At 60.8% G+C, this 14,503-nt stretch overlaps 1 protein-coding gene across 7 annotated transcripts in view; it reads right to left on the bottom strand.

The window, feature by feature from the left end:
* Positions 1–14,503, bottom strand: part of GRAMD4 (GRAM domain containing 4) — a 77,446-nt gene that overhangs the window by 29,694 nt on the left and 33,249 nt on the right. For 4 of the 7 annotated variants that reach the window (XM_067698414.1, XM_067698420.1, XM_067698418.1 and 1 more), the window contains exons 2-3: positions 13,593–13,803; positions 9,312–9,432 (exon numbers count right to left, since the gene is read on the bottom strand). The exons of 1 other annotated variant lie outside the window; for it this stretch is intronic. In XM_067698414.1, coding sequence (XP_067554515.1) covers positions 9,312–9,432; positions 13,593–13,803 — 332 coding nt within the window. The remainder of the gene's footprint in view (positions 1–9,311; positions 9,433–13,592; positions 13,804–14,503) is intronic. 2 more of the 7 variants (XM_067698416.1, XM_067698417.1) reach the window with 2 other exon arrangements.

The raw sequence follows: 14,503 nt of genomic DNA, 5'->3' as shown, positions 1-14,503 counted from the left end.
AGGCGGCCTTGTCTTGGGCAGCCGCCAAGCGGGACCCCTGTCCCCAGGGGCCATCAGGGCCCATGGCAGCTGGCTCTCCTCGGGCTGCCCTCCAAGCTTAGAGCCCAGCTCGTGGCCTCTTCCGCAGTGGCCTGGCCTTCTGGCCGCCGGCCCCGGATACCACCTGTGGCAGCAAAGGGCTCCCCTCGTGCCCCTGCTCTGTCAGTCGGGGGCCGGGAGGGTCTCCTGCAGGTGGGGACAGGGGTGCAACGTCACACACAGGGCCCCCCCCCCACCATGTTGATTTCCTACTGCTGCTGTAATAAGTGACCACAGACGGAGCGGAAGAATGTGCCCTCTCACAGCTCTGGAGGTCAGAGTCTGAAATGGGCCTCGAGCGGCTCGAGTCCAGGTGTGGGCAGGGCTGGCTCCAGGAGAAAGTCCACTTCCTGGCCCCTTCTGCTTCTAGAGGCACCCACATTCCTTGGCCGCTGACCCCTCACCATCAGGGACATCACCCCGACCTCTGATTCCACTGTCAACTCTCCTCCTCTTTCTCTGACCGCACCCCCCCCCCGCCTCCCTCTCACAAGGACCCTTGTGACGACACTGGGTCCACCTGGATTAACCCAGGCCCATCTCCGCATCTCAGATCCTTAACTCAACCACGTCTGCAAAGCCCCTCTGGCCCCACAAGGTGACACAGTCACAGGCTCTGGGGGATAGGATGAGGACATTGTGGGGAGCCACGACCCTGCCCACCACACTTCCCCTGAGACGATGCTCTTGGGCCAAGGAGGCTGAGCTGGCTCTGGGAGGGGGGACCATCCCCTCTCTTTCCACCAAGCCCAGAGAGGGTCTTCCCGCCCCCAGAGACCCCGCGGGCCGTAAGAGTCCTCCTTTAGCAGGTCAAGTGGCCCCTGGGGAGCGCTGGGGGTCCTGGCTGGCCCCCTCCCTCCCACCTCTCTGCTCCTCGCCTCTGGCCGTGCCCCGAATGCCCCCACTGACGACGCTTCCACTGCCTTGGCCAAACTCTCACAGTGAGCAGTGCCAGCACAGAGCGTCCTGGCGTCACACCTGCCACGAGCCCGTGACCTTCCGCAAGCGCGTCCTGACACAGGCCCACTCTCGGGCCACTCTCCTGAGCCTCTCTGCACCTCTGCAGCCACGCAGGTGGGCCAGGAAAGGTAGCTTCATACCTGCCGGCAGCTAAGTCACAGGCCGGGGTCCCAGGAGTAGAAGCCACAGCCCGGCCAGGCGGGAAGGGCCTGGGCACCAGCAGCCACAGGGTCCACCTGGGTCACAGGGCACAGCTCCCAGCCCGATGATGCTCTCCTTTTCAAGACCTGCTGCCGGCTCTGTGGCATCTGCTGACCCGGCAGATGGCCGGGGCCGGCCAGGGCATGGGAAGGAAGCCTGCAGGAGGCCAGGGGAGCCAGAATACCTGCCCAGGATAGGACTCAGAACCCCCGAACCTCCTAAGATGGGAGGGCACGCCCGGGAGAGAGACGTCTGCACCGTAATTCGTCAATTCCCTCACTGGGCCCCCGCTCAGCAGGACGCCCACGTGAGTGAAGCCCGGCAGCCAGGCGCACGGCCCCGAAGGGAAACCAGGGCCAGCTCCGCGGGGGCGCAGCCTGCCCCCACCCACCTCCCACAGAGCAGGCAGGCAGCAGAGCGTAACAGGGAGAAGGGGGAGGCCCGGGGTGCTCTGGGAGCCCAGAGGGACCCTCACACAGGTGTCCAACGTGACCTTCTAAAGCTTGGCTTCTGTAACCAAAGTGCCCCCTTCACACAGCCCAGAGCATACTCTAATAGGAGTTTTCAGGGACCCCAACCGGCGTGCTGAGAAACCAGCGCTTTCAAAGGGAGAGGCAAAATGAGTTACAGGCGTGGAGCCCCGCACACAGGAGAGTTCTTGCAGCACTCACCCGCCAGGATGGCCGGCCCACCCACGCGGTCCAGCCTTCATGCCTCCCCAAGCCTACAAGGAAAAGGGCAGGGATAGCACCTGACCAGCGATTCCAGGTGCACCCCTATCGGCCCACGGCCACCCTGACTGGCTCAGGGAGACAGAGGGGACGCCTGGGCTCGTGCCCACCCATGCCCAGGCAGCAGGGCCATAGCCCAGCTCCCAGGGAAGCCACCAGGAGGAAGGAACACAGCTCTGAGGCTATTTTTAAACCTGTAAAAGTAGAACTCTCAAGCAAGAGTCCTCTTGGCACACAACTCAACAGGCCGAGCCACAGCCAAAAATAAAAATCAAGTGATAATCCTTAAATAAAACTCCTTCCCACCGGCCAGGTGCGCAAATGCAGGGACCACTCGCAAAGCTGCTTCTGGGTCCTGGCCAGGCGGCAGGCTGCACACCTGGAGGCCCCACCCCGTGGTCCTAGGCTCTGCCCTTCGCCTCTCTCCTCAACTCTCCCCAGACTGAACTCTCCCGGCCTCCCAGCTAAGTCGGGATCCCCCCGCCCCGTGACCTCGGACCTTTCTAGAAGGCAGAGCCACGCCCTCCCAAAGCGCCAGGTATCGGGTCCTGAACCGAGGGCATGCTTGCAGCAACCAGTAAAGAAGCAGCCAAGTCAGCCCCCTCCCTTCCTGCACCCTCTCCCCGCGAGGAAAACAGTTCATCACGGGAAAGGCCGTGCTTTCGTGGTAAACTTCCGTTTGCAATTTTCCCAGCGTTTACTCACCGCTGCGTTACTTGCTGCTGGATGCAGAGGTAGGGTTTATGGAACGATGAACAAACCATCACCCACCACGCTGATGGCCTGGTCACCAGGAGGCAGTGCCGCTTTAAGCTCTTACGCGCCCGCACGGCAGGCTGCAGCCTGGCTGCTGGCACGCCACTGCCTTTCACACACATTTTAGGAAACTGACTGGGGGTCTGGGGTGAAGAAGCAGTGCATTAAAACGTTCCCCGTGTAAAATAAGAAGGAACAGGATCCCAGCCAGAGTTTCCACCCAGAACAGCTGATTTTCAGGAACCGACGACCGCCTTTCAGCAAGAGGTGGCCTGCTGCTCTGACAGCCAAGGTCCGGGCTCCAGGGCCCTGGCCAGCACCGAACCAGGAAATATGTGTGTGCCCAGCCCCCATGCCCGCTCTTCCCTGTGCCCGAGCTCTCAGGGCCCAGGCAGGGGACGTGCCCTGCTGGGCGCTGAGCCAGGACCGCCTGGTGGGCCAGCTCGCCTCTGTCCAGCGAGGAGGCAGGGCCGGACATCTACAGGGATAAGCAAGGAGCAGGTTCCCACCAGGCAGCAGGATTGACCTAGAAATATGCAATTCAGAGCCAGCCCAGTGGGTCAGACATGCCGTTTTCTTCAGGGCCAATTTCATTTTTCTCCCAGATAAGTCCTCTATGATATGGACATGCAGTCTCATCTCTGTCTTCATCTGCCGGTTATCCGATCTGTTTGCTCCCTTCCCGTCTGTCTGGGTCACCCATTTGCAGTCCTCACGAAAGGGCAGAAACCACTCGACAGGCGCATCACTACAGGGTCAGAACCGTCTGACCCAGCCTCTGGCACTGGGAGTTTATCCTCTCAGCTCAACCTCACCGAATACACAGGAGGAGCAGAGTTTTTTTAAAAAGCCAGACCGGGACTTCCCTGGTGGCGCAGTGGTTAAGAATCCACCTGCCAGTGAAGGGAAGATGGGTTTGAGCCCTGGTCTGGGAAGATTCCATGTGCCGTGGAGCAACTAAGCCCGTGCACCACGACTACTGAGCCTGCACTCAAGAGCCCGTGAGCCACAACTACTGAGCCCACGTGCCACAACTACTGAAGCCCATGCGCCTAGAGCCCGTGCTCCGCAACAAGAGAAGCCACCGCCATGAGAAGCCCGCGCACCGCAACGAAGAGTAGCCCCCGCTCGCCGCAACTAGAGAAAAGCCCGCGCACAGCAACAAAGACCCAACGCAGCCAAAAATAAATAAATAAATTTATATATTTTTTTAAAAGCCAGACCCCCAGAGGAACATCTGCAGGCCCGGGCCTAAAGGGGCGGGTCCGGAGGTATCCGATCAATGCCACACCTAACCCACCCCCGGCCGGCTTCGGGTGGCTGCCCCATCGGACGCCTCCAGCAGCGGGCAGCTCCCGCGCTGCTGTTTTCAGCGGTGAGAAAGGGCGTCCTCAGCCTGAATCACCCAGACTGGCGCCCAGAAACTTCCTTCCCTCCAGGCCCCTCTGTTCAGCCTTGGCATCCAGAGGGAGGCCCTCAGGCCACAGGAGGCAGACGGCCACCCTCCTGCCACCTCCCTGGCCACCTTCTCCAGGAAGCCCTCCCAGGGGGATCACAGCCGGCCACACTGACCCACCGCGTGTTGGGGCAGGAAGGGGAGCTCCCGGGAGCAGAGGGGCTCAGGAGCAAAGGGCCCCTTTCCCAGAGGCACCCTCCCCAGGAACCACCACAGTGTGTCTGGCACCTGTGTCGGTGGCTCAGAGATGATGGATCCCTGTCCCGAGGGCTCAAGCCCCCAGGGTGTGGCCGAGGGGACCACCCTCCAGCACACCCATCCAGAGAGGAGTCCACAGGCCTCACGTCAAGTGGGGAAGAAGAAACTGCTCGGCAACACAGAACCCGCACACGGGTCAGGGACCCTCGGGCTTAGCCCAGCACCCAGGAGGCCCTGGACCCCTGACACCCCATAAGCCCTTTCCCTCTAAGCTCCACATTCCGTGCCAGGTCACTTTCGGGAAGAGCCTGTGTGTGCGCTTACAGTGCTGGCCAATCTCCCTTCCCAGAGCCTGCGCCCAGCGGGGGATCGATACATGCACACTCCTGCTCAGAAACTACAGGGGAGCGTGTGTTTGTGCTCAAAAAGCAGTAACAACCGAAATGCATTTCGGGCCAAATGAAAATGGACGACGCTTTTCATTTATTTATGTGCTTCTTTAACAAATTTAGGATCCTGCCCCCAGTCCCGAGCCGGGACGCACTTCAATTTCCCATTCTTCATCCTCTGCCATCTTCTCTCGGGAACATTTGTACTCTTCAATATTTAATAACCGAAAAAAGCCGCTGTGAACCTGGGCTATTTCCTCTTCTCCGAGAAGAATAACCGTCTGCTTCTGGAGAAAAAGTACTACAGGTAATTAAATGGAACTTTAACACTGACCACTTAGTGTTTACGGATGGGGCAACCAGGCCCTGAATGGTGAAACGTCCACGGCTACCTGATCACTCGGGGCTGAGTCAGGAACCAGAAGCCTGGGTCCCAACTCCAGAGCAAAGCTCCCCATCCCCGCGGCCCCCTGCAGACCAGGGCTGGCCACCCTAGCACAAGATGCAGGTTCAGTGGCGACCAAAACATCTCTGTGGCTCCCAAGGGGGGACGACATCCTTTCCTCCACACTGTACTCCCCTGGGTACTGAGACGGAAGCGAGAGTGCAGGGAGGGACAGTCTCTGTGCAAACTCCAGCTCTGACCAGGTTTCCCTGCAAGGCATCCCTCCAAGCGCTGAGCTCCTATTAGACCCAGGGCATCACGCTAGATCCTCAGAAATAAGTGTGGCCCGTGCACTCAAGGCACAGACCGCCTGCCGAGAACCGCCTGTAACTATGTAACAGGGAACAGGGAGCAGGCAGGTTACCCACACCCTACAGCCACAGGGCAGATGCAGATGGAACACGGAACAGGGGACAGCTCTGAGAACCATTTTGGAGGGACCTCCAGGATGTGATGTCGGTGTGGAGAAAGTGAAAACACACAGACATTTATCTAACGGGGGTGGCAGGCCACATATGCATATTTGCTTCTATAAAAAGTCAATGGAAGGAGAGGCTGTACAATTAAAAGACAACCGGTTATCTACAGGGGAAGAGAAGGAATGAGGGTTACAGGGAGAGAAACCTGATTCCTCTGAAAATACCCTGACTTTGGAACCATGGAAACAATTTTAGATAATTACAAAAATTAATTTAATTTTTTAAAAAATTAACTTTTATTGGAATATAGTTGCTTTACAGTATTAATTAAAAAAAACAACAACAACAAACGCTCTACAATGTGCATATGGGGAAAAAATGACATCACAGACCTCCTGGCCAGATGCACTGTGGACACAGCGTCATACCTGTGACACTCTGACCTGAGTTTCATCCTGAGGAAACAACAAACGCAGACCAGAGGTGGGTCTGTCTGAGCACCAGTGAGATGATAACCATGGCGATTAAGACTCATTGAACTATGTTTAAATCCACGATCTCATGATGACACCAAAACCCCCCCGCCAAAGCCTAACACCCTCACCCTCTGGAGGATGCTCTAAGCAGAGAACCAACTCGTTATTCTGAAAGCTGGAAATATCAAGGAAGAATTCAAGCATGTCTCCTGTCTTTCCTACATGAACTACGTCTTGGGGCAACCAAATAGTTAAGTTTTCAGAAATATGTTGGGTTAATAAATGGAGAAAGAATGCCAGAAGTCGAACATTACCATTTGCAACCTCTAATGAGATGATGGATGGAAGCCACAATGACCCAGGTCCTGATACAGGACAAAAGAAACGGCCTCAGGAAAGCACGCTCCTCCACCACCACCACAGGGGAGGGAGTCCTCCCAAAGATCCCCCCCACCCCACCAGCACCAAGGGACGGGGGACACGCTGGCTCATGTGTCGGGACCACGGGGATGCGCTCAGCAAGGTCCAGGGTGGAGACCCCACCCACAGACGGCCTGGTTTCCTCAACAAAGAGCAAAAACAGATGCAGGGAGAACGGGCAGAGTAAAAGACAGGAGAAGTACATCTACCAGTCACAATCTATGGATTGTTTGATTCCAGAGTTGCCCAAAAAATGACCAGACAACTGGGGAAATCGGAGCTTAAGCTGGGTATCTGATGATATTCAAGAAAAACGTGATTTTTTTACTTGTAATACTGGACTCAGGACTTTTGTTTTTCAAACAGAATGAGGGACTTCCCTGGCAGTCCAGTGGTTAGAACTCTGTGCTTCCACTGCAGGGGGGCGCGGGTTCGATCCCTGGTCGGGGAACTAAGATCCCGCAAGCCACGCGGCACGGCCAAAAAAAACAAAAACCCATGATGAGCTATCTACTAAAATATTTATGGGTCAAATGACAGGATGCTGGCTGGGATTTGCTTCAAAAGACCTGGGGGAGAGGGGCTGTAGGTGGGGGCTTGGAGGGAACCAGCCTGGCCGCGAGCCGATTCTTGCTAAAACCTATGGCAGGTGCGTGAGAGGCGCGTTACACCACGTCCTCTATTTCTGATCCATCTAAAATTTCTCATAACTAAAAGAAAATGCCCATAATTATTACCTTCCCCATCCGGCCCCGAGCTGCCAAAGTGGAACCCTGCACTTTTACAACACGAGCTACCCACTGTTTTACTCTTCTGGTAAAACACGGAGGGCAGACCACGAGGACCAGTCCAAGGACGCCAGCGACGCCGATCCGGAGCCAGCGGCCTCTTTTCTTTTCCTTTTTTCAACACAGAGCAGGGTGGCCCCAGACAGGCATCCCTGTGGGTCGCAGCTGTCCTGCCCACCCGGCTGCCTGGTGGACACTTGCTCCTCACCCGCCCCGCCCGTTACCCCTTCTCCTGGAAGCCTCACACTGCCCCTCCCCGGCCGGGGGCGGGGCGCTCCCTGTTGGATGCTCTCACAGACCCTTCCCCTTTCGTTGAGAGCCCCTGACTCTGCGGGTTCCTCGAACCCCGTGAAACCACCAATATCCTCCGCGTGACCCACCAAAGGCACTTTCACAAGGCTCCACCCACTGCTGCCTCGAGCAGGGCCGTCCAGCTCTGCTGCCCAGCACAGCCTCCACCCAGCGGGGCCCGCTCAGCACTGGCGAGACCACCCGGGCTGCCCCACCGTTCACGCAGAGCCGCCCCGCGGGAGCTCGGCAAAGGCCCAGGCCACAGGCACCAGGGCCTGACGAGGCAGGGCCTGCACTGCGGGCGGTCCCAGCAGACCCAGCCCGGCCCCGTCTCCCCAGCCAGGTCAGCCGCAACCTCAGACTCGCGGGGAGACTGAGTCACTCCACAGTGCCATCCTCAGAACCTCGATGCTCGGACCCTGCGGGCGAGCACTGCCCGGCGGGGTGCAGACGGGCACACGCACGCTCGCCCAGGGAGGTACGGACCAGCAAGAGGGGCCTGGGGGGAGACGGGGCTGCAGCACGTGGTGGCTGGAGAGCGCACAGAAATGTAGTGAGAGCCACGCCGCCCACTTCTGGGAGGAGAAGGCAGGCCCCCAAGGCGTCCCCCCGCGGCGCTGACACCCCGCCTTCGTTTGCAGGCAACGGGCCCCGCGTGCTGCATGGGCGGCACAGCCGGGGTGCCCACGGCTAGTGCTCAGATGACACTTGTCACATAAACGAGGAAGACACTAGACGAAAGAGGGAGAGGACTCAGGTGGGGACAGAGGGCAGGTGCCTGTGGGCAAGCCAGGGTGCCAGCTGCCTGGTCCCAGGTATCAGAGGGAGGCCCCAGCTGGGCACAACGCCCAAGGGAGGTGCCTTGCCCTGGGCCTCTCCTCGTGGCCCAGACGTGACTGGCTCTGGGCACACAGGGGCGAAGCTGCTTCTTTCTCCCTGTATTGTTCCCCTAATAGCATCGCCCACACCCTGCTGTCAGCTGTGAAAACACTGTGTCACATGCGTGGGCTTCAGGGCCAGTCTGCCTGGTTCAAACCCCTACTAGTCAGAAGACTTAACCTACCAGTAGGATCACTTCTCTTAGCCCTGGTGCCTCCGTTTCCTCGTCTGCAAGGCAGGACAGAGGGGTGGTGAGAGGAGTAAAGGCAACTCACCAAATGAGATCATCTCTGGGAGGAGCCCCGCAGGCCCTTCCAGAACCATCTCTACCATCATCACTACCCAGAGGCCAACACCCCCAGCAGGAGGGCCGACAGTTAAGCAACACAAATGCCAAATGCCAAGGTAGCCATGCCCGCGGCCAACAGACAATGAAACCCCACCGTGCCCCCTCCCACACCCCCTCCTTGATGTGCAAACTACACGGAACAGAAAATTTCAGATTCCTCCAAAAAGCTCTATTACATGCTGAGTTAAGCATGGCCATGCACCAGATTCACTAAAATAAAGAGAGTTTCCAGGGGCGTCGTATTCCTTCCCCAGTGACGCTCTCGTCCGTCTCAGAGTAAAGGCGTCGTAGCCATCCAGACAGGAGCGCTGAGCTTTGTGGAGCAGCAAAGGGAGATGCAGACTCAGGACGCAAAAGGCCATGTGGGGACGTCCACACCCGTCCCCACTGCTAGCCTGGTGACACCTGTTGTGACCCAGCTGCACTCCTGCAGGACAGCGTCCCCTCTGCCCCTCCCTCCCCCACTGGTACTCACGTAAAAAGTGTTTTTCCAGTAAGGCGATTTCCAGGTGACCTTTGATCTCATTTAAGCGATCAAACTCTGTCCGGTTAAAGTCCTGGACTCCTGCAGCCATGATGAGGGTCCCTGGCCCAGCCTAGAAGGAAAACACCAAGAGCTCAGAGGAGCCTCCCGGAAGCATCCTGGGTCCACATCGACCAGTTCTCTAAGGGGTACCCCCCAAGGACCCCGTGGTCTAGAAGGGCTGGTCCACAGGGCCACCGGCCTAGGAAGACACTGGCTCTGCCTTAGAACTCGCATCAGTTCACCTCGGCTTCGCCTGTCGGTGGAAGGGACATTTCAGACAACAGGGACATCCTCAGAGCCCCGGTAAGGCCGACTTCCAGCAACAGTAAAGGCAAAACCGGAAGCGTGACGCTAAGCCTCTTGACGGTCACAACACAGCTCTCAGGCTGCAGAGGGAAGGAAACCATCGAAACCTGCCCCAGCCCGCGTGGCGACCTCCCAGGAGGAGGGTGGCCTGGCCACAGGGCCTGTCGCCCTGCTGCCCTGGGAGGGGCAGCAACAGGACTCCGGGGAGGTGGGGCAGGGTGCGTCCACCTGCCAGGCTCTGAGGTGAGCGAACTCCAAACAGGGGCCTGTCCTTTCCCACAGAGGCTAATTAAAGCCACCACCCGCCATCCCACCAGGCCCAGGGTAGGCTCCGGTTTCAGGTCACCGCTGCCCGCTGGAAAGGGGTGCGCACGTCGGTACAGCCAGGCCTGCCCGGGGCGCAGCGGGGCTGCCGGCTCACGCCCACCCCACCGCTGACCTGGTGAGGGCAGCACCTGAGCGCCCTGCCGTGCGACGGGGGGATCTGACTCCCCAGTTTTGGTCTCCATGACCACACCCCCAAGGCAGGGTGAGGAAGGGGACACCCGGCATGGACAGGGTCCGTGACAGCCCTGGTGACCGCTCCAGGCACAGGTCATCTGCTCGGAGGCCACACCCCAGGAAGCAGCAGCTCACACTGGGGAACAACGGGGGCCGGTAAGACCCTCTAGCCCACGGCTGCCCTGTCCTGGCACGTGACCTCCTGCACTTTCAGCTGCTCTGGCTACCGGGGCATGAGGTCCCAGAGGGCAGGGACCAGGCCATGTTTACCTGCCCGCCCCGTGGGCCTGGCAGGGGCAGGTATGGGGAGACGGGGCGGCAGGCGAAAGGCAGGGTACGCCCCCTGCTCTGCGTGGGGAAGATGGCCAGGCTCGCCCATGGGTCCCCGCAGATGAACGTGTCCCTCCCCGGCCCATCCCCAACCTCGGCGCCCCAGATGGTGGCCCCGGAGCAGAGGGCAGAGGCTGGCCTGGAAAGGCGGCTCTGCACTGACTCGGAAGCAGAACACTGGACTCCATCACGTCAGCAAGTTCCCACCAAAGCAGGCAGGGCGCCCCGCGGTTTGCAGCCCCGTCTGAACACGTGAATCCACGTCCTCGGAAGGCTGTGACGCGTGTTAGTCTCTAAGCTGCTGGAATTAAGCTCACCTGGAACTTGCCCTAGAGCTTGAAGAGCTCCTACAGGGGCCCCCGGGTCCAAGACAGCCTGGGACCCTCGTGGCTTTGGCCGGACTCAGTGTCGAAGCTGCAGCAGCTCAGCTGGGCGCCCACAGGACGGCAGGGACGGTGAGGACCACCAGCTCTGGGGAGCCAGACAGCTGGAGGGGGCACCCCAATGCAGATGGCAGGCGCCGGGGGGAGTGCCCTGAAATCCTGGGGTCCACACCCCTCCGTGAGCCCCTTGGGTTCCTCCAGCTGACCCCTTTACAGACTTGCCGAGAGCAACGCTAAACTTGGGGTCGGGAGCCTGGACTCGGGACCCCCAAGGCTGCAGCACTGCCGCCACAAAACCAGGGAGGTGGCCTGGCTGCTTCTTCCCCCAGCTTCCCTAGAACCGCGTCTCTCCGCGGAGGGACCGGCTTCTACCCCCGGCTCCTGGAGGCGATGCCCGCTGCACCTCCACGTGCGTGGGGTCTCTGCCTCTGCCCCAGCTCTAGGGCTCTGGTCCTCGCCTCCTTGCCCCTCTCCTTACTGGCCTGTCACCAACCACTCGGGGGACCCTGGCCTCAGACCCCTCATCGTTCTCTTCAACGGTCCTCCCCCGACCACAGCCACACCCTGCCCTGGACATCACCCAACCTCCACCGCTGCGGCCCCTCGAGCCCGTCTGCCTGTCCAGGACCCCCTCCCTCCCCCCATTCCCCTCCCCCACCACGGGACCCGGATTCTACCCTCAACCACTGGGTCCGCTCGCCTCCTTTGCCCCAGGACACAGACAGGTTGCCCACAGAAAAGGACATAAGGATGAAGCCTGACGCTACAGCACGATGGCCCCTGAGGACACGGTGCTGAGACAGGCCAGTCGCAGGGACAAACACCGCGGGGCTCACTGAGGCCAGAGCTGGAGAGTCGGGTCACAGACGGAAAGCAGACGGGGCGGGGGCAGCCTGGAGGGGCAGCTGTGGAGCTGCTGTTCAGTGGGGACTGAGTTTCAGTTTGGGAAGATGAAGAAGGTCTGGAGATGGATGGTGGGGTGGCCGCACGACGACGTGAATGTGCCTAATGCCACCGAGCTGGACACTTAAAAACGGTCACAGCGGTCAACTCCGTGTTACGCGCACGTTACCACAATTAAAAATAAATAAAAACAATGAAGCCCAAACACAGGCAAAGTGACCAACCTCCCTCGTGGGAAAAGCCACTCTTCACCCCTCAGGTTCGCAGAACAGAAACACCTGGGGACACCCTGTGCAGGTGGGCAAGGGCGTGGCACGCAGGCCCCGCGGGTGGCGACGGAGGACACTGCACGCTCGTGGGAGGGTGCTGGTGACAGAGGCATGACCCTGCCCGCACACCCGGGGTGACGCGGGCCATGTGGGCACGAGGCTCATGGGAGTGACCGAGTGCCCCTCAGGGGCAGAGGTTAAGTGAAGGACAGCACATCCAGGGTGGGAGGCTGGCTCGGTCCCACCACCACGGAGAGAGAGCCCCGGGGGTTGGGGGGGGGTAGGGGGGTGAGCGAGCGTGACAGCCATTTGTACGCACGGCCCCCGTGCTCGCCCCTCCCTCAGGTGCTCCCCTCGGCCCTCGCCGGCCCGCTGGATCCACTCTGACGTGGAGGCACCCCCTTCCTAGGACAGCGCCCGTGAGCCCCGCGGTGTCCCGACAGGCAGATGCTGATGGGCTGCATCAGGAGACACACCAAGCGAGGCCCTGGCCCGCATGGAGCCAATGGCGGGAGGACCGCCACCACCTCTGCAAGGAACACAGCAAGCACCCAAGCAGGGCGCTCCCCCCCAGGCTCTGCAGCTCCAGCCCTGCCTGATGGATGGCTGGCTCTTAGGAGGCAGTGCCAATCGCTTATTCTTTCGTGCCAGGAGCAAACGCGCCATCCCTGTTCTATTATAAAGCATTAATAGCACAAGGAGCGGGGAAGGCGAGGGCTCGCGGCCACGGCTGGAAGGAAGACCGAGCTCAGGTGCTCGGGGAGGAGCCCAGACCCCAGGCCACCAGATCTGGCGTCCACTCGGGCAGGGCACCACAGCTGGTGTGGTGGGGCCTGCACGGCTCTGGGCTTCTTCACTGACAACAGGGAGGATTCGGGCAGCTGTGCCCACAACGGAGAGCCCGGCGGCCGTACCTGGCCAGGAGGGGACCACAGGAAGCCCACCCTCCCCCCCCCGCTGCACGCCCGCTGACAAAACACGAGCTTCCAGAAGACAGGGCCCGCTCACGCCTGGTTCCCACCAGGGCCGCGGACCCCGCTCAGGAAAGCTGCTCTCCAAATCACAGGGGCCACGGTCCCCATGTGCGCTGAGGAGGCCCAGCCTGGGCTCGGCCAGCTGCCAGGGGTCGGTGACACGCACTCTGGGACGGCCAGACCAGCCAGGCACCCAGAGGCGGCTGCCCTCGGGCCAGGGGCCAGCAGCTTCCAGACAGCGCCCTGCGGCCCCTCGAGTCAAACTCCCGGGGATCAGGCTGTGTGAGAAGTTTGCCGGTCACCCAGAAAACCAGTGATGAAGGAAAAGAAAATCGGCCAATGGACAAATTATCCTCAGTCCAGGGATGAGCCCCCACCGGTGAGGCTGGGGGAGGTTTGGGGCGAGATGGGGAACAGCCCCGTCTGTGTCTGACCAGCCTGGGCAGGACACGGTCTACCCAAGCGCACGCTCAGCTTGGCCACCTGAGGATGGGGACAGCCCCACCCACCAGCGAGGGGCCTGGCATCCGCGGCCACGCAGAGCGGAGGACGCTCGGTACTCACAGGGTCCCTCAGCTCGTCACTGTCCCGGGGCGAGGTCCGAGGTATCTTCAGGGGTGTTTCGTCTCCGCATTCGGTGTCCGAGGCGTTTGGAGACTCTGCTAGATCAAGGAAGTCATCTCTCTTGTGACCTCTGAACCTGATCTTGTCCAGCCTCCTTAGCATGTTCAGCACTGAGCCCCTCTGCTTTACCTTAACATGACGCTCGGAGCCCCTGCAAGACAGCGAGGGGGAGGCACGGTCACGGGGTCAGCCGGCCGCCGGCCGCCGCCCTCCCACACCCGGCTGCAGGCCCCAGCCCTGGGCTGCCACCAGGCCCTGCCCTCAGGGAGCAGCCAGTGCCGCTATTCAGGGACCCCAGGGCCCACAGGCTCCCATCTCGTGCCCAGCAGGCCGGGGCCCTCCGTCACCCCCATCCGGTTGGGCTGGCCGCTGAGCTCAGACCCCCGCCGCCCACCCAGGCCAGCTCCCCCGAGTGCCCCACGGGGCAGAAGGAAGCCACGTCTCTCGGTGCGACCTGGAGCAGCAGGGGTGCCGAAGACCCTGGGAAGAGGGGGCTGGGGAGGGGAGGGGGAGACACTGCAGCGAAAAGTGGGGAGGGCCGGCGCGCCTCCTCCCAGGCTCTGACAACCATCAGGACCCACGACCAAGGGCACGCCCAGGACAGCCCCTAGAACGCTGGGCCTCAGGGTGTCTCAGACCCCCTCCGGCCCCGTCCCCTCGCTCCACCTGGCCCCGCCCCCAGGGACACGACCTGAAACACCGTCCTGCTCGCCTGGGCACCCTAGTTCTGCTCTCAGGACCAGCTCAGCCTCACTCGCTCCGAGAGATCTTCCCACACACGGCCAGTCTGGAACCCAGAGCCCGCCCACCCGCCTCCTGGGCAGCCCCCAAGCTGCCGGCGCTGGACCCCT

This window comes from Pseudorca crassidens, chromosome 11 (genome assembly GCF_039906515.1).
Source record: "Pseudorca crassidens isolate mPseCra1 chromosome 11, mPseCra1.hap1, whole genome shotgun sequence".
Lineage (NCBI taxonomy): Eukaryota > Metazoa > Chordata > Mammalia > Artiodactyla > Delphinidae > Pseudorca > Pseudorca crassidens.
This window is presented reverse-complemented; position numbering and strand designations above follow the sequence as displayed.